The sequence below is a fragment of the Bufo gargarizans genome, chromosome 4 (assembly GCF_014858855.1).
Source record: "Bufo gargarizans isolate SCDJY-AF-19 chromosome 4, ASM1485885v1, whole genome shotgun sequence".
NCBI classification, from domain to species: Eukaryota; Metazoa; Chordata; class Amphibia; order Anura; family Bufonidae; genus Bufo; species Bufo gargarizans.
In genome coordinates, this window is record NC_058083.1 from 297,095,136 (window position 1) to 297,121,979 (window position 26,844).

Here is a 26,844-nt window from a genome sequence, read left to right on the forward strand (position 1 = left end):
GTACATGGTGGTCATGAAGGGATGGACATGGTCAGAAACAATGCTCAGGTAGCCCGTGGCATTTAAACAATGGCCAATTGGCACTAAGGGGCCTAAAGTGTGCCCAGAAAACATCCCCCACACCATTACACCACCACCACCAGCCTGCACAGTGGTAACAAGGCATGATGGATACATGTTCTCATTCTGTTTACGCCATTTGAATGTCTCAACAGAAATCGAGACTCATCAGACCAGGCAACATTTTTCCAGTCTTCAACAGTCCAATTTTGGTGAGCTTGTGCAAATTGTAACCTCTTTTTCCTATTTGTAGTGGAGATGAGTGGTACCCGGTGGGGTTTTCTGCTGTTGTAGCCCATCCGCCTCAAGGTTGTGCGTGTTGTGGCTTCACAAATGCTTTGCTGCATACCTCGGTTGTAACGAGTGGTTATTTCAGTCAACGTTGCTCTTCTATCAGCTTGAATCAGTCGGCCTATTCTCCTCTGACCTCTAGCATCAACAAGGCATTTTTCGCCCACAGGACTGCCGCATACTGGATGTTTTTCCCTTTTCACACCATTCTTTGTAAACCCTAGAAATGGTTGTGCGTGAAAATCCCAGTAACTGAGCAGATTGTGAAATACTCAGACCGGCCCGTCTGGCACCAACAACTATGCCATGCTCAAAATTGCTTAAATCACCTTTCTTTCCCATTCTGACATTAAGTTTGGAGTTCAGGAGATTGTCTTGACCAGGACCACAACCCTACATGCATTGAAGCAACTGCCATGTGATTGGTTGACTAGATAATCGCATTAATGAGAAATAGAACAGGTGTTCCTAATAATTCTTTAGGTGAGTGTACACTATAAAGAAAGTATATTGGTATATAACACCCTGCTTCAATCACTTGTTTTGGGGGGCGACTGGTATATCACACCAGTTATAATTATTTTTTACAATACCGTTTGTCACTGTGTGTAGCAGAGGGAACGGAGAAAAACAGCAAACAAATGCTGCAGTACCCAAATACACTATTATGAAAGTATATCGGTATATAACACCCTGCTTCAATCTGTCATTTTGGGGGACGACTGGTATATCACATCAGTTATAATTATTTTTTCCAATACCGTTTGTCACTGTGTGTAGCAGAGGGAACGAAGCAAAACAGCAAACAAATGCTACAGTTCCCAAATGCACTATATAGAAAGTACATTATTGGTATATAACACCCCACTTCTATCAGTTTTTTTCAGGGGGCAACTGGTATATCACACCAGTTATAATTATTTTCTGTAATTGCGTTTTTCACTCTGTGTAGCTGCAGTATCGCAGCAGAACCACTCACCACCACTGCTGCACAATACAAATCCACTATAATATGCTTTATATGTTAGAAAGTATATTATAAGTGTATTACACCCCTCTGTACTGCACACCTATCAATAGTACACCTATACCAGTCCTTAAAAGGACTTTTGTGGACCTATTAGCTAGCAATTTGTGTCCATAACAGTCTGTCCCTGCTCCACACAGCAACCTCTCCCTACACTGACAAAAGACTGAATGTAAAATGGCGGCCAGATCAGGTCTATTTATAAGTTAGGGGGTATATCCATGTGCTGAAACTTTTCAGTTGGCTGTCCTATACCACCTGATGGATGTGCCATGGTTCAAAGTTCTTTACAATGTAAAAGAATATGGCGGTCGCGAATATCGCCATATGTTCGCAGAATCGCGGACGCGCAAAGTTCGCCACCAACCGACCTAGCCTATTGCTAGGATGTCCACACCTCCTTTTCAGGTGTAGATTATGTGATCATTACTACTCCCTTCTTAGTCTGTCTTTACCCATCACTCCTTGCGGTTGATAGCTCATTCTGGTTGTGGATTGTTTGGTGTCTGGATCTTGGCTGAGTTCCTGCTTTCCATTTACCCGGAGTTAAGTCTCTTTCCTTTTTGTATTGTGATTAATTTTCCTGTCTCTTGGTACCAGACCTGAGGCAGACTCTTGTACCTTAAGCTGGGAAGGAACAGGTCATCTGTGGCCCAATCTCTATCTTCAGGGCCTTCTAGGGTGAGCCAGGCTTAGGTTCCTGCGGATGAACAGTCCTACCATCAGGTTCAGTTCATTCTGTTAGCAGTCAGGGCTCGGGTTGAGATTTATTAAGTGGTGACCTTACCCTTTTTCCCTAGTTTGCAGGTCTGGTACCTCCTCTCTCCCTTTTGTGTTTGGTGTGGAGTTCCCCTTCCAAACCACTCTGTGACAGCTGGTGACCCTCTAAAACATTAGGGGTGAGGGTCTGCTGCTGAGCTGACCCTCTAAAACATTAGTAGTGAGGGCAGCCTAATAAGCATGTTGATATTATGGAGGAGGAGGAGGAGGACGATAAAAGGAATATTGAACCATATACCCTTTTTTGTGGTGGAAGAGGTGCATAGAAAAACAGCGCATTTAATACACCATAAAAGCCACATTTAACCACCTACCGTCACACTAACGCCGATAGGCGTCAGGACGGCGGCACTCTCAGGTCTCAATGACGCCTATTGGCGTCATCTCGTGAGACCCGAGATTTTGCGTAAACGCACGCGCATGAGCACGCATTTACAGCGGCGCACAGCTCTGAAGTTAACCTACAGCCTGCCAGCGCTGATCATTCGCTGGCATGCTGTAGATGTTTAAAAAAAATATATATATATAAAATCGCATCAGAAAGGTATATTAGACGCAGGGGTGGAGAAGAAAAGTGACTTGTTGCCGTCCACGACCCGTAAACGTGCCTGATACGCCATCGAATACTTGAAGTTCAGCTCCCTGAGACGTCTATTAATGGAAACAAAGGTAGCTCGTTTCTTCTGCAGATCAGCGGAAAAATCTGGATACAGAGAGACATTCGCAGATCCCAGCAAGATGGTTTGTGCGACTCTAGCCTGCGCCAGAATAAGATCCCTGTCGCGCCAGTTTAGCATGCGGGCTAGAAGGGGCCGTGGAGGGGCACCAGGAGGAAGTGGTCTGGCTGGAACTCGGTGCGCCCTTTCAACTGCGTATGTGGATGAGAAAACAGCATTGGGGAACACCTCTTTAAACCATCCTTCCAGGAAAGCTGCTGGATCTGGGCCCTCTGCCCTCTCTGGCATGCCGATGATACGCACATTGTTGCGCCGTGCGTCGCATTTTTGGCGGTACAGTTCCACAGATGCCTCCACAGCGGCAAAACTTGCCGGTAAGGGGCTGGTCAGATCCTCTAGGTCCGATACTCGCGTCTCGGTGAGCTGAACCCTTTTGCGCAGTTGTTGCACATCCTGGCGCAAGAGGCCCAGGTCCACCCTAACCTCTTCTATCTTCCCCGTCAGGGAGACCTGGCACCCGGTCGGGCCCACCTACCAAGCATCAAGGTGGCTTCCGCAGATGGGTCCCTATCACTAAAGATACTGCATCACTTTGGACTTACTAAAGCCTCCAATATTCAGGGCTGTGTAGGAACCAGCTACAAAAGTACTCTGCTGAGAAGTCCCAGGTAGATGAGCGTGTCCAGTCTAAAAGGGGTGCCACCCCCAATATATTGCAAGAAAATTTAGACTAAAACCTTCAGAATCACAGGTGCATATCCATGAAGCAAACATAATTACAAAAAACAAAATGGCTGCACACCATTATACATGAAAACAATAGAGCTAAGAAATGGGGGTCATTCTAGATAAAAGTGGTACAATACCGACTATAAATGGGTATTTAGTAAGTCCAAAGTGAGGCAGTATCTTTAGTGATAGGGACTAGAGTTGAGCGAACACCTGGATGTTCGGGTTCGAGAAGTTCGGCCGAACTTCCCGGAAATGTAAGTAGGTAAATCCCCTGCAAACAAATGTGGATAGGGAAATGAATTAAAATAAAAATTAAATAAATAAAAATTAACCAAAATCAATTGGAGAGAGGTCCCATAGCAGAGAATCTGGCTTCCCGTCACCCACCACTGGAACAGTCCATTCTCAGATATTTAGGCCCCGGCACCCAGGCAGAGGAGAGAGGTCCCGTAACAGAGAATCTGGCTTCATGTCAGCAGAGAATTAGTCTGCATGTCATAGCAGAGAATGAGGCTTCACGTCAGCCACCACTGCAACAGTCCATTGGCATATATTTAGGCCCAGCACCCAGGCAGAGGAGAGAGGTCCCGTAACAGACAATCTGGCTTCACGTCAGCAGAGAATTAGTCTGCATGTCATAGCAGAGAATGAGGCTTCACGTCAGCCACCACTGCAACAGTCCATTGGCATATATTTAGGCCCAGCACCCAGGCAGAGGAGAGAGGTCCCGTAACAGACAATCTGGCTTCATGTCAGCAGAGAATCAGTCTTCATATCATAGCAGAGAATCAGGCTTCACGTCAGCCACCAGTGCAACAGTCCATTGGCATATATTTAGGCCCAGCACACAGGCAGAGGAGAGAGGTCCCGTAACAGAGGATCTGGCTTCATGTCAGCAGAGAATTAGTCTGCATGTCATAGCAGAGAATGAGGCTTCACGTCAGCCACCAGTGCAACAGTCCATTGGCATATATTTAGGCCCAGCACACAGGCAGAGGAGAGAGGTCCCGTAACGGAGGATCTGGCTTCATGTCAGCAGAGAATCAGTCTGCATGTCATAGCAGAAAATCAGGCTTCACGTCAGCCACCACTGCAACAGTCCATTGTCAGATATTTAGGCCCAGCACCCAGGCAGAGGAGAGAGGTCCCGTAACAGAGGATCTGGCTTCATGTCAGCAGAGAATTAGTCTGCATGTCATAGCAGAGAATCAGGCTTCACGTCACCCAACATTGGAACAGTCCATTGGCATATATTTAGGCCCCGGCACCCAGACAGAGGAGAGGTTCATTCAACTTTGGGTAGCCTCGCAATATAATGGTAAAATGAAAATAAAAATAGGATTGAATGAGGAAGTGCCCTGGAGTCCAATAATATATGGTTAAGGGGAGGTAGTTAATGTTTAATCTGGACAAGGGACGGACAGGTCCTGTGGGATCCATGCCTGGTTCATTTTTATGAACGTCAGCTTGTCCACATTGGCTGTAGACAGGCGGCTGCGTTTGTCTGTAATGACGCCCCCTGCCGTGCTGAATACACGTTCAGACAAAACGCTGGCCGCCGGGCAGGCCAGCACCTCCAAGGCATAAAAGGCTAGCTCTGGCCACGTGGACAATTTAGAGACCCAGAAGTTGAATGGGGCCGAACCATCAGTCAGTACGTGGAGGGGTGTGCACACGTACTGTTCCACCATGTTAGTGAAATGTTGCCTCCTGCTAACACGTTGCGTATCAGGTGGTGGTGCAGTTAGCTGTGGAGTGTTGACAAAACTTTTCCACATCTCTGCCATGCTAACCCTGCCCTCAGAGGAGCTGGCCGTGACACAGCTGCCTTGGCGACCTCTTGCTCCTCCTCTGCCTTGGCCTTGGGCTTCCACTTGTTCCCCTGTGACATTTGGGAATGCTCTCAGTAGCGCGTCTACCAACGTGCGCTTGTACTCGCGCATCTTCCTATCACGCTCCAGTGCAGGAAGTAAGGTGGGCACATTGTCTTTGTAGCGTGGATCCAGCAGGGTGGCAACCCAGTAGTCCGCACAGGTTAAAATGTGGGCAACTCTGCTGTCGTTGTGCAGGCACTGCAGCATGTAGTTGCTCATGTGTGCCAGGCTGCCCAGGGGTAAGGACAAGCTGTCCTCTGTGGGAGGCGTATCGTCATTGTCCTGCCTTTCCCCCCAGCCACGCACCAGTGATGGACCCGAGCTGCGTTGGGTGCCACCCCGCTGTGACCATGCTTCATCCTCATCCTCCTCCACCTCATCCTCGTCCTCCAGTAGTGGGCCCTGTCTGGCCACATTTGTACCTGGCCTCTGCTGTTGCAAAAAACCTCCCTCTGAGTCACTTCGAAGAGACTGGCCGGAAAGTGCTAAAAATGACCCCTCTTCCTCCTCCTCCTCCTCCTGGGCCACCTCCTCTTCCATCATTGCCCTAAGTGTTTTCTCAAGGAGACATAGAAGTGGTATTGTAACGCTGATAACGGCGTCATCGCCACTGGCCATGTTGGTGGAGTACTCAAAACAGCGCAACAGGGCACACAGGTCTCGCATGGAGGCCCAGTCATTGGTGGTGAAGTGGTGCTGTTCTGTAGTGCGACTGACCCGTGCGTGCTGCAGCTGAAACTCCACTATGGCCTGCTGCTGCTCGCACAGTCTGTCCAGCATGTGCAAGGTGGAGTTCCACCTGGTGGGCACGTCGCATATGAGGCGGTGAGCGGGAAGGCCGAAGTTACGCTGTAGCGCAGACAGGCGAGCAGCAGCAGGATGTGAACACCGGAAGCGCGAACAGACGGCCCGCACTTTATGCAGCAGCTCTGACATGTCGGGGTAGTTGTGAATGAACTTCTGCACCACCAAATTCAGCACATGCGTCAAGCAAGGGATGTGCGTCAAATTGGCTTGTCCCAGAGCTGCAACGAGATTTCGCCCATTATCACACACCACCAGGCCGGGCTTGAGGCTCACCGGCAGCAACCACTCGTCGGTCTGTTGTTCTATACCCCGCCACAACTCCTGTGCGGTGTGGGGCCTGTCCCCCAAACATATGAGTTTCAGAATGGCCTGCTGACATTTACCCCGGGCTGTGCTGAAGTTGGTGGTGAAGGTGTGTGGCTGACTGGATGAGCAAGTGGAAGAAGAGGAGGAGGAAGCCGAGAAGGAGGAGGTGGCAACAGGAGGCAAAGAATGTTGCCCTGCAATCCTTGGCGGCGGAAGGACGTGCGCTAAACAGCTCTCCGCCTGGGGCCCAGCTGCCACTACATTTACCCAGTGTGCAGTTAGGGAGATATAGCGTCCCTGGCCGTGCTTACTGGTCCACGTATCTGTGGTTAGGTGGACCTTGCCACAGATGGCGTTGCGCAGTGCACACTTGATTTTATCGGATACTTGGTTGTGCAGGGAAGGCACGGCTCTCTTGGAGAAGTAGTGGCGGCTGGGAACAACATACTGTGGGACAGCAAGCGACATGAGCTGTTTGAAGCTGTCTGTGTCCACCAGCCTAAATGACAGCATTTCATAGGCCAGTAGTTTAGAAATGCTGGCATTCAGAGCCAGGGATCGAGGGTGGCTAGGTGGGAATTTACGCTTTCTCTCAAATGTTTGTGAGATGGAGAGCTGAACGCTGCCGTGTGACATGGTTGAGACGCTTGGTGACGGAGGTGGTGGTGGTGTTGGTGGTACATCCCGTTTGCTGGGCGGAAGGTGCCAACGTTCCTCCAGAGGCAGAGGAAGAGGCCGAGGCGGCAGCAGCAGAAGAGGTAGCAGGGGGAGCCTGAGTGACTTCCTTGGTTTTAAGGTGTTTACTCCACTGCAGTTCATGCTTTGCATGCAGGTGCCTGGTCATGCAGGTTGTGCTAAGGTTCAGAACGTTAATGCCTCGCTTCAGGCTCTGATGGCACAGCGTGCAAACCACTCGGGTCTTGTCGTCAGCACATTGTTTGAAGAAGTGCCATGCCAGGGAACTCCTTGAAGCTGCCTTTGGGGTGCTCGGTCCAAGATGGCGGCGGTCAGTAGCAGGCGGAGTCTCTTGGCGGCGGGTGTTCTGCTTTTGCCCACTGCTCCCTCTTTTGCTACGCTGTTGGCTCGGTCTCACCACTGCCTCTTCCTCCGAACTATGAAAGTCAGTGGCACGACCTTCATTCCATGTGGGGTCTAGGACCTCATCGTCCCCTGCATCGTCTTCCACCCAGTCTTGATCCCTGACCTCCTGTTCAGTCTGCACACTGCAGAAAGACGCAGCAGTTGGCACCTGTGTTTCGTCATCATCAGAGACATGCTGAGGTGGTATTCCCATGTCCTCATCATCAGGAAACATAAGTGGTTGTGCGTCAGTGCATTCTATGTCTTTCACCGCTGGGGAAGGGCTAGGTGGATGCCCTTGGGAAACCCTGCCAGCAGAGTCTTCAAACAGCATAAGAGACTGCTGCATAACTTGAGGCTGAGACAGTTTCCCTGGTATGCATGGGGGTGATGTGACAGACTGATGGGGTTGGTTTTCAGGCGCCATCTGTGCGCTTTCTGCAGAAGACTGGGTGGGAGATAATGTGAACGTGCTGGATCCACTGTCGGCCACCCAATTGACTAATGCCTGTACCTGCTCAGGCCTTACCATCCTTAGAACGGCATTGGGCCCCACCATATATCGCTGTAAATTCTGGCGGCTACTGGGACCTGAGGTAGTTGGTACACTAGGACGTGTGGATGTGGCAGAACGGCCACGTCCTCTCCCAGCACCAGAGGGTCCACTAACACCACCACGACCATGTCCACGTCCGCGTCCCTTACTAGATGTTTTCCTCATTGTTATGGTTCACCACAACAACAAAAATATTATTTGGCCCAATGTATTGTATTCAAATTCAGCGGGATATAAATTTGAGGCCTAGTATTTAGGCGCTGGGTGACCGGTATGGATTTAGTGACAGAATTAGACTTGGAAATGCACAGTAGCGTGTGTGTGAAGTTATTCTGAATGACCCTATGTGCACCTTGAATATTATATACCCTTTTAGGGATAGATTTCAAATAGCTCTGATATAGCAGAAACCACTAAATTATGAAATTGCTAAATTGGGAATTGTATTTCAACCCAGAACAAAAAAATGTGCTTTGACGGACACTAAATAACTTTCCCAGCCACAACAGTACAGCGGTAACGAGAGATTTAGCGGGATATAAATTTGAGGCCTAGTATTTAGGCGCTGGGTGACCGGTATGGATTTACTAACAGAATTAGACTTGGAAATGCACAGTAGCGTGTGTGTGAAGTTATTCTGAATGACCCTATGTGCACCTTGAATATTATATACCCTTTTAGGGATAGATTTCAAATAGCTCTGATATAGCAGAAACCACTAAATTATGAAATTGCTAAATTGGGAATTGTATTTCAACCCTGAACAAAAAATGTGCTTTGACGGACACTAAATAACTTGCCCAGCCACAACAGTACAGCGGTAACGACAGATTTAGCGGGATATAAATTTGAGGCCTAGTATTTAGGCGCTCGGTGACCGGTATGGATTTAGTGACAGAATTAGACTGGGATATGGCCAAAAAATAACCACACTATTGCTGGTTAAATGCACTTGGTGTGACAGCTTGACCAACCACACTACTGAGGGTTAAATGCACTTGGTGACGGGCGCAGCTTGCCCCTGATGTAGTATATATATGGCCAAAAAATGAACAGACAATTGCTGGTTAAATGCACTTAGTGTGACAGCTTCACCCTGATGTAGGCTTTAGCCAAAAAACAACCACACCATTGAGGGTTAAATGCACTTGGTGACAGGCGCAGCTTGCCCCTGATGTAGTATATGGCCAAAAAATGAATAGACTATTGCTGGTTAAATGCACTTTGTGACGAGCGCAGCTTGCCCCTGATTTAGTATATGGCCAAAAAATGAACAGACTATTGCTGGTTAAATGCACTTGGTGTGACCGCTTCACCCTGATGTAAGCTTTAGCCAAAAAACAACCACACCATTGAGGGTTAAATGCACTTGGTGATAGGCGCAGCTTGCCCCTGATGTAGTATATGGCCAAAAAATGAACAGACTATTGCTGGTTAAATGCACTTGGTGTGACAGCTTGACCAACCACACTACTGAGGGTTAAATGCACTTGGTGACGGGCGCAGCTTGCCCCTGATGTAGTATATGGCCAAAAAATGAACAGACTATTGCTGGTTAAATGCACTTGGTGATGGGCGCAGCTTGCCCCTGATGTAGTATATGGCCAAAAAATGAACAGACTATTGCTGGTTAAATGCACTTGGTGTGACAGCTTCACCCTGATGTAGGCTTTAGCCAAAAAACAACCACACCATTGAGGGTTAAATGCACTTGGTGACAGGCGCAGCTTGCCCCTGATGTAGTATATGGCCAAAAAATAAACAGACTATTGCTGGTTAAATGCACTTGGTGTGACAGCTTCACCCTGATGTAGGCTTTAGCCAAAAAACAACCACACCATTGAGGGTTAAATGCACTTGGTGACAGGCGCAGCTTGCCCCAGATGTAGTATATATATGGCCAAAAAATGAAGAGACAATTGCTGGTTAAATGCACTTGGTGTGACAGCTTCACCCTGATGTAGGCTTTAGCCAAAAAACAACCACACCATTGAGGGTTAAATGCACTTGGTGACAGGCGCAGCTTGCCCCTGATGTAGTATATATATGGCCAAAAAATGAACAGACAATTGCTGGTTAAATGTACTTGGTGTGACAGCTTCACCCTGATGTAGGCTTTAGCCAAAAAACAACCACACCATTGAGGGTTAAATGCACTTGGTCGCAGCTTGGATGCACTTGGTCGCAGCACCGCACAAGACACAAAATGGCCGCCGATCACCCCAGAAAAAAGTGACTGACAAACGGTCTGGGCAGCCTAAAAACAGTGAGCAATTGAGTATCAGCAGCTCAATGACCCACAGCTGCAGATCGATCAATAATCAAGTCCTTTGGAGGAGTTAATCTGCCTAATCTCGCCCTACTGTCGCAGCCGCAACCTCTCCCTATGCTAATCAGAGCAGAGTAACGGGCGGCGCTATGTGACTCCAGCTTAAATAGAGGCTGGGTCACATGGTGCTCTGGCCAATCACAGCCATGCCAATAGTAGGCATGGCTGTGACGGCCTCTTGGGGCAAGTAGTATGACGCTTGTTGATTGGCTGCTTTGCAGCCTTTCAAAAAGCGCCAAGAAAGCGTCACAAAAGCGCCAAGAAAGCGATGAACACCGAACCCGAACCCGGACTTTTACGAAAATGTTCGGGTCCGTGTCACGGACACCCCAAAATTCGGTACGAACCCGAACTATACAGTTCGAGTTCGCTCATCCCTAATAGGGACCCATCTGCGGAAGCCACCTTGACGCTAGGTAGGTGGGCCTGACACGTATGTGCGCTAAGAGCTTCCATTACTCATTTATACCCATTTATAGTCGGTATTGTACCACTTTTATCTAGAATGACCCCCATTTCTTAGCTCTATTGTTTGCATGTATAATGGTGTGCAGCCATTTTGTTTTTTGTAATTATGTTTGCTTCATGGATATGCACCTGTGATTCTGAAGGTTTTAGTCTAAATTTTCTTGCAATATATTGGGGGTGGCACCCCTTTTAGACTGGACACCCCCATCTACCTGGGACTTCTCAGCAGAGTACTTTTGTAGCTGGTTCCTACACAGCCCTGAATATTGGAGGCTTTAGTAAGTCCAAAGTGAGGCAGTATCTTTAGTGATAGGGACCCATCTGCGGAAGCCACCTTGACGCTTGGTAGGTGGGCCCGACACGTATGTGTGCTAAGAGCTTCCATTACTCATTTATACCCATTTATAGTCGGTATTGTACCACTTTTATCTAGAATGACCCCCATTTCTTAGCTCTATTGTTTGCATGTATAATGGTGTGCAGCCATTTAGTTTTTTGGAAACCCTCAAATGCCAGGGCAGCACAAACACCCCACAAATAACCCCATTTTGGAAATAAGACACCCCAAGGTTTTCGCTGAGGGGAATATTGAGTCCATGAAAGATTTAACTTTTTGTCACAAGTAAGCGGAAAGGGAGACTTTGAGAAAAAATAACAAAACAATTTCCGCTAACTTGTGGCAAAAAAAAAATCTTCTATGAACTCGCCATGCCCCTCACTGAATACCTTGGGGTGTCTTCTTTCCAAAATGGGGTCACTTGTGGGGTATTTATACTGCCCTGGTATTTTAGGGGCCCTAAAGCGTGAGAAGTCTGGAATCCAAATGCCTAAAAACGCCCTCCTAAAAGGTACTCATTGGCCCCTTTGCGCATCTTGGCTGCAAAAAAAGTGTCACTCATGTGGTATCGCTGTACTCAGGAGACATAGGGCAATGTGTTTTGGGTGTGTATTTTTACATATACCCATGCTGGGTGAGAGAAATATCTCTGTAAATGACAACTTTGTATAAAAAAAATGAAAAAAGTTGTCATTTACAGAGATATTTCTCACACACAGTATGGGTATATGTAAAAATACACCCCAAAACACATTGCCCTACTTCTTCCGAGTACGGCGATACCACATGTGTGACACTTTTTTGCAGCCTAGGTGCGCAAAGGGGCCCAAATTCCAATGAGTACCTTTAGGATTTCACAGGGCATTTTTACGCATTTGAATTCCAAACTACTTCTCACGCTTTAGGGCCCCTAAAATGCCAGGGCAGTATATATACCCCACAAGTGACCCCATTTTAGAAAGAAGACACCCCAAGGTATACCGTGAGAGGCATGGCGAGTTCATGTAAAATGTAATTTTTTATCACAAGTTAGTGGAATATGAGACTTTGTAGGAAAGAAAGAAAAATTGCCCCTCACGGAATACCTTGGGGTGTCTTCTTTCCAAACTGGGGTCACTTGTGGGGTATTTATACTGCCCTGGCATTTTAGGGGCCCTAAAGCGTGAGAAGTAGTTTGGAATCCAAATGCGTAAAAATGCCCTGTGAAATCCTAAAGGTACTCATTGGAATTTGGGCCCCTTTGTGCACCTAGGCTGCAAAAAAGTGTCACACATGTGGTATCGCCGTACTCAGAAGTCGTCCCAACAGACAAGACTTCGCTGTCATCATTAGGAGAATGACTCTCAATCTGCTCATTGGCCCATCCATGCTGAACAGAAGGAATAAACCTGCTATGGGTACTACCGTCTCCTGCTCCTCATCATCATCATCATCATCATCATCCAATTTGCGCTGAGAAGACGAATGGAGGGTGGTCTGGCTATCATCCTGTGTACTGGCTTCCCCAATTTCCACCTCTTCCACATGCAAAGCGTCCTCCTTCATTGTGAGCAGTGAGCGTTTCAGTAGACACAGAAGTGGGATGGTTACGCTGACAATAGCGTCATTGCCGGAAGCTGACTGGAAAGGCGACGACCGTGTTGCAGCTGGTATTCCACCACTGCCCTCTGCTGCTCACAAAGCCTGGCCAACATGTGGAACGTGGAGTGCCAGCGCGTGCTCACATCGCACAACAGTAGGTGAGCTGGCAATTGCAAGCGCTGCTGCAGCGTTGCAAGACCCGGCGGCAGCTGTAGATGACTTTTGGAAATGGGCACACACGTGGCGCACCTTCACCAGTAGCTCAGGTAAATTGGGGTAGGTTTTGAGAAACCGCTGAACCACTAATTTGAAGACGTGGGCTAGGCAGGGGATGTGTGTGAGCTTGCCGAACGCCAAAGCCGCCACCAAGTTACGGCCATTATCAGACAAAACCATGCCTGGTTCTGGGTTGAGTGGTGACTCAATGCCTGGTTCTGGGTTGAGTCTGGTCCCTTATACCATGCCACAGCTCTGCGGCGGTGTGCTGTTTGTCACCTAAACATACGGGACACATGCTGGTGTAAGGTGGGGATGGCACAACGGGAAAAATAGTGGCGGCTGGGGACTGAGTAACGAGGGACGGCCACTGCCATCAGGCTGCGGAAAGCCTCAGTGTCCACAAGCCTAAATGGCAACATTTCCAGGGTCAGCAATTTGGAAAGGTGCACATTTAGTGCTATGGCCTGTGGGTGGGTGGCTAGGTATTTGCGCTTTCGTTCAAAGGTCTGGGGTCTGGACATCTGTACGCTATGCTGGGACACAGAAGTGGATGTGCTAGCTCAGTGTTTCCCAACCAGTGTGCCTCCAGCTGTTGCAAAACTACAACTCCCAGCATGCCCGGACAGCCTTTGGCTGTGCGGGCATGCTGGGAGTTGTAGTTTTGCAACAGCTAGAGGCACACTGGTTGGGAAATACTGTGCTAGCTGATGGTGCTTGCAAAAGCCCAGGTGCAGGAGGCATCTAGGCCTGAGTCTTGGACAGGGTATTGACCATCAGGTAACACAGGGGAAGAGGAGGCAGTGGTGTGACTCGCAGACACTGATTGTGGACCCAGGAGTTTGGCCCACCTATTAGGATGCTTTGATGCCATGTGGCAGATCATGCTGTGGTGGTGAGGTTGCTAGTGTTCACACCCCTGCTCATTTTGGTACGGCACAGGTTGCAAATGACAATTCATTTATCGTTTGCACTTTCCTCAAATAAAGCACCAGACTGCGGAACACCTTCCCCTTGGCAAGGGAAATTGCTGCAAGGGTGTGCTCCAGGGAACAACTGCGGGCCTGTTTGGTGTGGCCCGCCTTCTCCCTTTTGCCACCCCACTGCCTCTTCCAGCCTGTTTCGGTGCTGCAGATCCCTCCTCCTCTGTACTGCTGTCCTCGCTCGGCTTGCCACCTTCCCAGGTTTGGTCAGTGATTTCATTGTCCACCACCTCACTCTGGTCATTCTCCTGACTTGTTGACCTAACAAGAACTTCACTTATTGACAACTGTGTCTCATTCTCACCATCAACCTCTTGAGACACTATTGCCGTTGACTTATTGGCAACTGTGTCTCACCATCATCATCCACCTCGTGAAACACTAATTGCCGTTCCCCACTGTCATCTTCTTGTGACTGTGGATGCTCAAGAGGTTGGGCATCAGTGCACACGATTTCCTCATGTCCCTCTTTAAGCGGGCTTGGTGAGAGGACCAAATCAAGGAATGGCGATGAAAAGAGCTCCTCGGAATACCCAAGTGTGGGATCGTTTGTTTGGCAAGACTCTCCATAGTGGGAGGAAGGAGGATCAGGGTGAGGATTCTGTTGACCAGACTCTTGGCTACTGAGACTGAACTTTGTGGAAGACAGGGTGGTGCTTAACCGACTGGAAGCATTATCTCCTGCAATCCAACCGACCACCTGGTCGCACTGGTCTGACTTGAAAAGTGGTGTCCTGCGCCATCATGCAAACTGGGACATGCAGCTAGGTATTGTGGATTAGTGTGTTTCTTGTGCTCTGGCAGCAGACACAGTTTCACTACACCCAGGGCCACGGCCTCTGCACACACCATCAGCAGCACGCCCACTTCCCCGTCCATCACTGCTCGTCTTCAGCATATTAAATGGTATATATGCTTGCAAGTATGTCACACGTACAGTAACGCAGGTTTTGTAAGTGTATGCACAAATAAATTAAACTGAATGTCACTGATATTTAGGATGTGCAAACGTTATACAGTAGATGTAGCGCAGGTAATATCGCTGTCACCAGCGGCGAAAAAATTAAACTGAATGTCACTGATATTTATGATGTGCAAACGTAATACAGGAGATGTAGCACAGCTCGTGTCGCTGTCACCAGCGGCTAATAAAAAATGACAGGGAATGTCACAGCTATTTGGGATGTGCAAACGTTATACAGGAGATGTAGCGCAGGTAATGCCGCTGCTGTCACCAGCGGCTAACGTTATACAGGATATGTAGCGCAGGTAATGTTGCTGCTGTCCCCAGCGGCTAATGTTATAAACGAGATGTAGCGCAGGTAATGTTGCTGCTGTCACCTGCGGCTAACGTTATACAGGAGATGTAGCGCAGGTAATGTCGCTGCTGTCACCAGCGGCTAACGTTATACAGGAGATGTAGAGCACGTAATGTCGCTGCTTCGCTGCTGTCACCAGCAGCTCACATTATACAGGAGATGTAGGGCAGGTAATGTTGCTGCTGTCACCAGCGGCTAACGTTATACAGGAGATTCACGCAATTTAGCACACGTTGCGATAGCATATTTCACAGCCAGATAAAAGAATAGTCCTTAAAAGAACTGTTGGGTCTCTAACACCTTTCAACACTCAAAACTCCCTAAAAAAAAAAGCACAATTCCTCTCCCTACACTATCTGTCCCTTCTGCTGCAGTTCGCCCTGACTAAGTCTGGGCCGAACTACGTGTTATCAGGTGCTATGTAGCACCCGATGACGCGTTCTGGCCAGCCAATCACTGTAATGCCAGTAACCAACATGGCTATGGCATTACAGTGAGTGGCAGTACTTCCCAGCACGTTTGTTGGCTGCTACGCAGCCAACAAACGTGCGGGGAGGATACTCGAGCATCGCACTCGAGCACACGCGGTGTTCGGCCGAAGTGAAAAAGTTGTTCTGCCGAGCATGCTCGCCCAACACTAAGTGATGATCTCTCTTTGCGGTTCATACCCCCTTCGCATGCTCTTAGCGACAGCTGCAAAATCCAACAAGGAGATCACTACAGCGGTCACTCAGAGCATAGGGAAGCCACTCACTGCAGTTAGTAGAAAGCACTGACTCCTGGGAACTTGCAGGCATGGCACCTGCAAAATAAAACTAAATTTTCTTGATCATGCCAATAATAAAAGCCATACTAAAGGTATGATTATCCACCTGACCATACCTACCTACCTTTTTCATTTCCTCATATGTCAAAAACAGAATATTGAAATCTTCTTTATGTGTATACCAGCCTCTAACATGATCAAACCACGAGCCACCTATAACTGCAAGGTACAATAAAATAAAATGTAATATCAGTTTAATACACTTACAGCATATGTTGAAAAATAATCATGTTAAGTATTTAACTCCTTCCTCAACAGCCATTTTCTATTTTTCCCCTTCCTTCCCCTTTTTTTGTGTGACAAGTTGAAATTCTAATGGCACCATTTATTCCAGTGGGAAGCTGGGAAAAAAATTCTAAATGGAGTATAAATGGAATAGAATATACAGGTGAAACTCAAAAAATTTGAATATCGTGCAAAGTTCATTTATTTCAGTAATTCAACTTAAAAGGTGAAACTAATATATGAGATAGATTCATTACATGCAAAGCGAGATATTTCAAGCCTTTATTTGGTATAATATGGATGATTATGGATTACAGCTTATGAAACCCCAAAGTCACAATTTTGAGGTACCCTTTGCTCAGCGGGGTATGGATTAATTAGCTGACTAGAGTGTGACACTTTGAGCCTAGAGTATTGAACCTTTTCACTAAATTCTAATTTTAAGCTGCATTAATGCAATTCCTTTTAATTTGCATTACTGAAATAAATGGACTTTTGCACGATATTCAAATTTTTAGAGTTTCACCTGTACTATATAGCAGACAGCATCTAGCAGCAGGAGCAATAGGATTAATAAAATGTACTTTTATTTATTTATGTGATACACTGCATAGGTCAGACAGGTAGCATTATTGCGGTAGGTTTCGGTCCTAATCATAGCATAATAAAAATTGGAAAAAAACTAAATTCCACCATAGTTTTATGGGTTTGCATCCTTGACTGTGTGGTAAAAATCTTATTTTCTATGGGCCAGTATAATTACACTGTTAACAAATGTATATAATTTTACTTCTGTTTTAATACTTTTAAACAATTATAGGATTTTGATGGAGGGAAAGAAAAAACGGGTTATAATACTTCCCAGGAAAAAATGGGAAAATGAACTACAATCTTTTACGGAAGAGAAATGGAAAGATGCTCTTAGAAGTTATGCTAGGGTTTCGGAAAGGGGTTCACATAAGATTTCACAGTTCTTTATAGTTCACAGATTGCATCGATCCCCATGGATGTTGAAAAGAATGGGCGTGAGAACCTCGGATAATTGTCCAAAATGTAGGAGAGAGAATGCAGACTTAATACATTGTTTCTGGAGATGTCCCAGATTGTTCAGGTATTGGACAGAAATAGCAGAGACTGTATCTCTATTTTTGAAGGTTAAAATATTAGAAGACCCAGTAACTTGTTTATTAGGGGCAACCGAACATCTGAAGATAAATAAAAATATACGATTGGTTTTGAGCAAAGTGTTATTCCAAGCTAGACTTCTTATCCTTAAGAAATGGATAAAGGCAGACCCTCCGACAGTGGGACAGTGGAGAAAAGCAGTTGATAATTTGATTAAAGAAGAACCGGTGATGGAGGACCATAGTAAAAAATCACAAAAGGTTGACGAAGTGTGGAAAAAAATGTTACTTTAGGGCTGGATAAAAAAAAATCTTTTTTTTCTCGTCCCCCTCCCTCTCCCTAAGGGTGGTGCGTGGGTAATGGAAAATTTGAAAATAGTTTTGTAAGCACAGAAAATTCAGCTGTTCTGATAAATTGGAAATTGTAATTATTAATTGTTATTATGGACTTTTCTATTGCAGAGTTTAAGTGTTTTGAGTGCAGATGTACATGTTTTTGTGAAATGGAAATAAAAAGATTTAAAAAAATAAACATTTTGAAAAGAAAATTCTTTACATTGCCATAACTTTTCATATGTTTTGTCTACAGAGCTGTTTAAAGGGCCTCTCTGGCAATGACTTAAATATAGCCTCCAGCAATCTGTCCTAGTATGTGAGTAGGGCTGGTTGTCTCCACTTGCAGAGCTACCTAGAATGATAAGAGGACAGGGCCTCACTACACTGCTCTATAATAGGTGGTAATTAGTGTTGATCCAGCACCAAAGTGCTCGGGTGTTCGGGTGCTCGGGTTGAACACCTAGGGATGCTTGGGTGCTCTAACGAGCACCTGAGCACAATGGAAGTCAATGGGAGAACCCGAGCATTAAACCAGGCACCCCCTGCTCTGAAGAGGGGAGGTTGTCTGGTTCATAGGAAAAGGTCAGAAATTGATAGAAACACCACCGAAATGGTTTGGGAACAGCATTGGGAAGATGTCTGGATGCATTTTGGACTCCCAGGTCGCTGCTGGGAACGATGTAGTACGAGTAGTACGCCACTTTTACAGACTGACAGTAATACGCACAAAACCGAAGATAAAATCTATTTTAGAGGAAAAATTGTTAGGAAACATTCTTTCCTATATATTTACTTATATAAAGTGCAAGTGCTGCCAAAAGCATTAGGAGCTGGTGACCCTCTAAAACATTACGGGAGAGGGACTGATGCTGATCTGACCATCTGAAACATTAGGGGTGAGGATCTACTGCAGAGCTGACTCTCTAAAACATTAGGGACGAGTGCCGGCTGCTGATCTGAGCATCGAAAAAAAAAAAATGTACGAGTGCCTGCTGCTTAGCTAACCATTGAAAAAATTATGGGCGAGGGCCTGATGGTGAGCTGGCCCTCTAAAAGATTGTAGGTGAGGGGCCTGCAGGTGAGCTGACCCTCTAAAACATTATATGCGAGGGCTTGCAGGTGAACTGACCCTCTAAAAGATTGTCGGTGAGGGCCTGCAGGTGAGCTGACCCTCTAAAAGATTGTAGGTGCGAGCCTGCAAGTGAGCTGACCTTCTAAAAGATTGTAGGTGAGGGCCTGCTGGTGAGCTGACCCCTTAAAACATTACATGCGAGGGCCTGCGGGTGAGCTGGCCCTCTAAAGGATTGTAGGTGAGGGCCTGCTGGTAAGCTGACCCTACACAACATTAGGAGCGAGGGCAGACTAATAAGCATGTTTAAAAGGAGGAGGATGAGGAAAGGAAGATTGAACCATATACACTTTTTTATGGTGGAAGGGGTGCGTGGGAATACAGTGTATTCAATACATTATAAAAAACACATTTAAACTGCCTTTATGTTCAGCCGCTTTCCTCTGGTGGAGTAGAGAAGTCAGGGGCAATCCAGGCCTTGTTCATTTTGATAAGAGTCAACCTGTCAGCATTTTCATTTGACAGGCGGATACGCTTATCAGTTATTATGCCACCAGCAGCACTAAATACCAGTTCTGACAAAACGCTGGTGGCAGGGCAGGCCAGCACCTCCAAGTTGTAGAGTGCCAGTTCGTGCCACGTGTCCAGCTTGGACACCCAGTAGTTGTAAGGCACAGAGGGATCATTGAGAACGCTGACACGGTCTGCTACGTACTCCTTCACCATCTTCAAAAATTTTTCCCTCTTTGTGACACTAGGGCGCGCATCCAGGTGAGTATGCTGGCGAGGTGTCATGAAACTGTCCCAGGCTTCGGAGAGTGTTTCCCTGCCTCTGTTGGAACTGCTGTGTTGTCAGGATTCGAACCCATGACCGGCCATGTAGCTCTAGCCACTAGACTACCAACCCTTCTGGACTTTTCCTTCTACTGAACTCTTTGATCTACCTTGTTCCAGCCTTGCCTTGTTAATCTCTGTGATTCCTTGCACCTGCTACTTCCTCTTTATAAGCCCAGCCTCTTGCACCAGATCCCTGCTGGTTATTGTTCTTCTGGACTTGATCCTGCTGCATCTACTGCTGTTCCTCTGTTGCTACTGCTACCAACTCGACTGCTACCGACCTCGGAATTGTCCCCGACTACTCTTCTGCTTGTCCCTACCAACTGAACTGCTACCACCGTACCCGATCCGGATTGTCTGACCACGCTCACTGCCGCCTGCCCTGACCCACCGCCTGTCAACCGATTACGCCTCTGCCTGACTTCCTGCAACTACAACCTGCCTGCGGTCCTTGCCACTGGGCTCCCACCTCCAGCCAGCTGTCCTCTGACTCAGGTGAGCCTGTAGGATTGTAACAGAATAACCAGCCTAAAAATGGAGTCCACGATGGCCACCCTGCGCAAACAAGTCTCCGGACTTCAGGAGTTTGGCACCTCTGCCCAAAAGGAAATGGCTCAACTTCAAGGCAAAATCCAGAGCCAACAGAGGGAAATTATTGACTTGAAGCGTCAACTACTGGACGTACGCGGCGCGGTCACAGACACCCGCATGCCTCTCCCGTCAAAGTTTAACGGCGATCGGCGCCAGTTTCGGGGGTTCCTCAACCAGTGCCGTATCTACTTTCAGATGCAGCCGGGCTCCTTTTCCTCAGACAGAAAGAAGATCCTGGTCATCATTAACCTTCTAACTGACGAGGCCCTGGCATGGGCATGTGGAATCCCACAGTCCCTTATTAAATAACCTAGACAACTTCACCGCAGCCATGAGCCAAGTCTTCGACGACCCTAACCGCTGTGCGACTGCCGAGGCTAGGCTGCACAGTCTACGGCAGGGAAGACGCTCTGTAGCCGAGTATACCTCCGAGTTCCGCCGCTGGGTCACGGATACCACCTGGAACCCCGCTGCTCAGAAAAGTCAATTTCGCCGCAGACTCTCCGAACTTATAAAGGATGAGCTCGCCAGGGTAGACGCCCCAGACGATCTGGATGACTTCGTCCAACTGTGCATCCGAATTGACCGGAGAATTACGGAAAGAAGGAGAGAAAGACTCTGGTCCTTAGATAACAGGCCTGCGTACCCTTTCACTCCAACGGCTCAGCCGGCTCACCAACCCTTCACCGAACCGATGCAGGTCGACACACTGCGCAAGACTCTATCGGCTGCTGAAAAGGAGAGACGACAGGCCTCTGCCTTTACTGTGGCGAGCCAGGGCACTTCGCTATTAAGTGCCCCAATAAGACTCGCCGAACCATCGCTGTCACTAAATTACGGGAATTACAACAAGCCACAATCTCACCCTTGGCCTCTGAAACCATGGACATTACAGGTACCGGGTCCCACTTCATTGTACCCATCCTTATCACCATTGGGGAACGACAGCTTCCCTGCTCTGCAATGCTTGACTCGGGGGGCCGGCGGAAATTTCGTGGACTTGACCTTCGCCCATGAGAACAACATACCACTGGTAACTAGGGCAGCCCCCATCGATCTGGAAACCGTCGATGGGACCCCGCTCTCTTCTGGGCCGGTTACGCACCAAACCGATGATCTTCAACTCCTCGTCAAACCCCATCATCAGGAAACCATTAACTTCTCCCTGATCACCTCCCCTAAGTTTCCGGTGATCCTAGGCATCCCTTGGTTGGAAACCCACAACCCCTTGGTGGACTGGGACGCCCGCTGCATACGGTTTCGCTCTGACTTTTGTTCTCAGAACTGTTTACGTGAATCCGTCCCTCCTCCGCCCGAAGAACCTACCATATTCGGACTATCCACCAAGGAGCTTTTACCCCCTCAATATCGGGAGTTCCAGGATGTCTGTGACAAAAGAAATGCAGACAAACTGCCCCCGCATCGGCCTTATGACTGCCCGATTGAGCTGCTACCTGGAGCCGAAATACCCTTCGGCAGTATATACTCCCTCTGCGAGCCAGAACTCAAGGCCCTGAAGGAGTACTTAGACGAAAATCTAAAAAAAGGTTTTATCCGACCTTCCACATCTCCTGCAGGGGCCCCTTTTCTTCTTCGTGGAGAAAAAAAGACTCTTTTCTACGCCCTTGCATAGATTATCGAAAGCTCAACAACGTTACTGTGAAGAACCGGTACCCTCTCCCCCTGATTTCTGAACTCCTTGAGAGACTTCGGGCGGCAAAAGTCTTCACTAAGCTCGATCTCCGAGGAGCCTACAACCTGGTCCGAATTCGCCCGGGGGACGAGTGGAAAACCGCCTTCTGAACTCACTACGGTCACTTCGAGTATCTGAGTGCCTCAATACTTCATTCTCATGATAAATGGCTTAATAAGCCCTTGATTGGCACCGGTGACACACTTGAATAGAGTGCGGTTCCTCACTGTATTATAAGACTTCGAGTATCTGGTCATGCCTTTCGGCCTCTGCAATGCCCCTGCTACCTTCCAACATTTTATCAACGACGTCCTCAGGGACATGCTTGACCAATTTGTGGTAGCATATCTGGACGATATTTTGATTTTCTCAGAAGACCCTGAACAACATCGTGGGCATGTCCGCAGGGTTCTACAGAAACTCAGTGAACAGTCTCTCTATATTAAACTGGAGAAGTGTGAATTTGAACAGACTTCCACCCAATTCCTCGGCTATATTATTTCCCCGGAGGGCTTAAGTATGGATCCCCGGAAGATCCAGGCCGTGACTGAGTGGCCCGCCCCGAAGAACGAAAAGGAGGTCCAGAGATTTGTAGGTTTCGCAAACTTTTATCGGAAATTCATCAGGAACTTTTCGAAAATCATCGCCCCAATCACTCAACTAACAAAAAAGACTGTCCCCTTCATGTGGACTCCGGAGGCACAGGAGGCCTTTGCTAAACTGAAGTCCCTCTTCACCTCTGCCCCGATCCTGGCCCACCCAAACCCTGAATTACCATTTACGGTCGAGGTGGACGCCTCCGACACTGCGGTGGGCACAATTCTGTCTCAACGTTCAGGGGAAAAGATGCTCCTACACCCTTGCGCTTTCTTCTCCTGCCAGATGTCCCCCGCTAAACGGAATTACGACATCGGGAATAAGGAACTGCTGGCAATCAAGGACGCTTTCACCGAGTGGAGACACTTGCTGGAGGGGGCCCACAATCCCATCTCTGTATACACCGACCACCGTAACCTAGAGTTTATCCGCAGCGCCAAGAGACTCACCGCCAGACAGGCCAGGTGGAGTCTGTTTTTCTCCAGATTCAATTTTATTATCTCCTATCGCCCTGGGTCGAAGAACGGCAAAGCAGATGCTCTCTCAAGGATGTTCTCTGTACCCTCTCAGATCAATGAGGCTCCGGCCGGTATCCTTCCCGACAGAAGCATCCTAGGAGCCGCCTACTTGAGGGAACTCCTGGGTTCCCTCAAGGAAGGGTATGAGAACGATCACCTTCTCACCTACCCACCTGGAGCTGTAAACCTTACTCTCAAGGGTGGCTACTGGTTGTACCGGGATCAGCAGTTGTACGTACCAGAATCTGCACGACTTGACGTACTTAAACTCAACCACGATTCCAAACCGGCCGGCCATCTGGGTATCAGAAGGACCCAGGAGCTCCTCTCCCGTTTCTTCTGGTGGCCAACTTACAGAAAAGATACCGAGAGGTTTGTCTCCTCATGCACGACGTGCGCCCACAACAAGACCCCCCGCTCCTCCCCCGTGGGCTTGCTATGTCCACTCCTGGTTCCCTCCCGCCCCTGGGGTTCAATCTCCATGGACTTTATTGTGGACCTTCCTCCCTCCAAGGGTATGAACACAGTTCTGGTCGTCGTTGACCGTCTCACCAAAATGGCCCACTTCATCCCCTGCAAGGGCCTACCTACCGCCAAACAGACGGCTGATCTGGTACTCCGAGAGGTTTTTAGGCTACATGGGGCCCCGGACGATGTAGTTTCGGATCGGGGAGTACAGTTCACTTCCAGGTTCTGGAGAAACTTCTGTCAAGCCCTTGGGATCAAGGTGAACCTGTCTTCTGCGTTCCACCCGCAATCCAATGGGCAGACCGAGAGAACAAATCAAATCCTCGAGCAGTATTTGCGCTGTTTTGTCACCCATCTGCAGGACGACTGGCTGGACCACCTCTCCATGGCCGAGTTCGCCTATAACAATGCGGAGCACAGTTCTACCCAATACAGCCCGTTCTACGCTAAAACCGGCCTACACCCAACCTTCATCCCTCATTTGCCCATTTCCACCACAGTCCCAGCTGTGGCTGAACGTCTTGCAAGTTTACAACAGGCACAGGAAAATATTCGGGACAATTTACATCGAGCCCAGAGCCGCTTCAAGCAGGCAGCGGATAAACACCGCAAACCCGCTCCGGAATTCCAGGTAGGAGACATGGTGTGGCTCTCCACCAGAAACCTAAGCCCAAAGGTTCCCTCCCGGAAGTTGGGCCAAAAATACATGGGTCCTTTCCAGATCACGGCTCGAATCAACAAAGTCACCTTCCGACTCGACCTTCCCGACTCCATCCGAGTGCACCCGGTTTTCCACTGCTCTCTCCTGAAACCACATGTTGAGAACACTTTCCCAGGCCGCCACCCCCCTCCTCCTCCTCCGGTAAGAGTACAAGACCAGGAGGAATACATTGTGGCCAAGATCCTTGACTCCAGACTCCACCGTGTAAGGCTGCAGTATCTAGTTGGGTGGAAGGGCTATTCCCCCGAGGATAACTCCTGGGAGCCGGAGGAAAATGTCCATGTCCCCAGACTGGTAAAAGCTTTTCACCAAAGACATCCCGATAAACCATCATCTGCGGTGCCCAGAGGTCACCTTGGCGGGGGGGGGGAGTACTGTCAGGTTTCGAACCCATGACCGGCCATGTCCCAGGCGGTAGCTCTAGCCACTAGACTACCAACCTTCTGGACTTTTCCTTCTACTGAACTCTTTGATCTACCTTGTTCCAGCCTTGCCTTGTTAATCTCTGTGATTCCTTTCACCTGCTACTTCCTTTTTATAAGCCCAGCCTCTTGCACCAGATCCCTGCTGGTTATTGTTCTTCTGGACTTGATCCTGCTGCATCTACTGCTGTTCCTCTGTTGCTACTGCTACCAACTCGACTGATGCCGACCTCGGAATTGTCCCCGACTACTCTTCTGCTTGTCCCTACAAACTGAACTGCTACCACCGTACCCGATCCGGATTGTCTGACCACGCTCACTGCCGCCTGCCCTGACCCACTGCCTGCAAACCGATTACGCCTCTGCCTGACTTCCTGCAACTACAACCTGCCTGCGGTCCTTGCCACTGGGCTCCCACCTCCAGCCAGCTGTCCTCTGACTCAGGTGAGCCTGTAGGATTGTAACTTGTGTGTTCTCTTCGTCTCCCCTCCTCGGTTGCCCAAGGAACTACATACTCTGCTGCAAGAGTTGTCAGCTGAAGATTTTTGAAGCTATTTTTCCACAAGGACCTTCTGGTATTGCACCATTTTGCTCATCCTCTGTTGTCCAAAATGTGTAAAACGCGTGGATTGCATGAAAGGCAGCCTAACATAAAGTCAGCCATGTGTGCAAGAGTCCCAACAGGCAAGACTTCACTGTCGTCATCAGGAGGATGACTCTCAATCACCTCATCCTCTTCCTCCTCTTCTGCCCATCCATGCTGAACAGATGGAATTAAACTTCCATGGGTACTACCCTCTGTAGCGGAGGCAACCGTCTCCTGCTCCTCCTTCTCATCATCATCATCGAATTTGTGCTGAGAAGTAGTGTTGATCACAAATACTCGAATTGCAAATTTTAATCGCGAATATTGACACTTCGACGCTTCACGAATATTTAGAATATTCCAAAATATATTCGTAATCGCGATTTTTTTTTTTGTGAATTTTCGCAATCAATAAAATGATACCTGGAGATCACAAATTCTCGAATATATGGCGACTATTCACCCAAATATTCGCGAAATATCACGAATTTGAATATTGCCCCTGCCGCTCATCACTATTGATAACAGAGAAGAATATTTTTCAGACAGTCTCTTATAACTTTTATAGGTCTTATTCAATTTTGTACACATGGCCTTTAGCTGATCTTCATTATAGCCTGATCCATATGCTGCATCTATACATTGTTTAGTCTTTTCCCACAAACTGGATAGGTTATTACATATCTCAATTTTGTTAGTTAGGAGGGCCTCTTTCATTTTTAAAGAGGGTTTGGAAACCCTTTTAGCTGTGTCTTCCATTTCCATTTGTTACACAGCAGCTACCTCTAGTGGTAGTTCAGTCTTTTAGTAGCTTACAATGTTGGCCGGGTGCCATAAAGGCAGTCACATGACCTCCTACTGCAGGTGTTGTTTTGAGTTAAGCCTTGCAATGCATCAATATGATGGGCTCTGTCCAGTAACTTAATAGCAGGCAGATTACATTTGTCTCAGAAAAACAGGGCTGAATGCAGTTCCTTGCCTGTATGAAAACTGCAATTGCTAGAAGCTTCTGCGATCCTCAGTGAATGCAGTGCAGAGCAGGATATGATGAAAAGTCTTACACAAGCGGTGCAATTACCCTCCACTGCAGCAAGCAGGAGACTAATGATGATGTCTTATTACTTGGAGAAGGGCAATATTCCATCCTTAGCAAGAGAAGGAGAGTACTAAGGCAATTCTTTTACTGTGGCGTTTCAAAAGTCAGCTATATACAATCATGCACCTGTGTAAAACAGCCTCTATGCGCACGGGAGTGACTTGTTGAATTTGACTTTCTCCACTTACTTCTTACGCATCAGACACCCAGGCGTTAATCAAGTAGCCTTTTAATCCGGAGATTGTATTACAAGATGTTGCAGGGTAATCCAGATGGCAAACAAATTATGCCAACAATAACTCCTAACTCAGA

The 26,844-nt window shown here is 47.8% G+C and overlaps 1 protein-coding gene across 2 annotated transcripts in view; it reads right to left on the bottom strand.

The window, feature by feature from the left end:
- LOC122936196 (amine sulfotransferase-like) overlaps positions 1 to 26,844 on the bottom strand; it is a 138,758-nt gene that overhangs the window by 37,973 nt on the left and 73,941 nt on the right. For both annotated transcript variants that reach the window (XM_044292285.1, XM_044292284.1), the window contains one exon: positions 16,314 to 16,408. In XM_044292285.1, the coding sequence (XP_044148220.1) occupies positions 16,314 to 16,408 (95 nt within the window). The remainder of the gene's footprint in view (positions 1 to 16,313; positions 16,409 to 26,844) is intronic.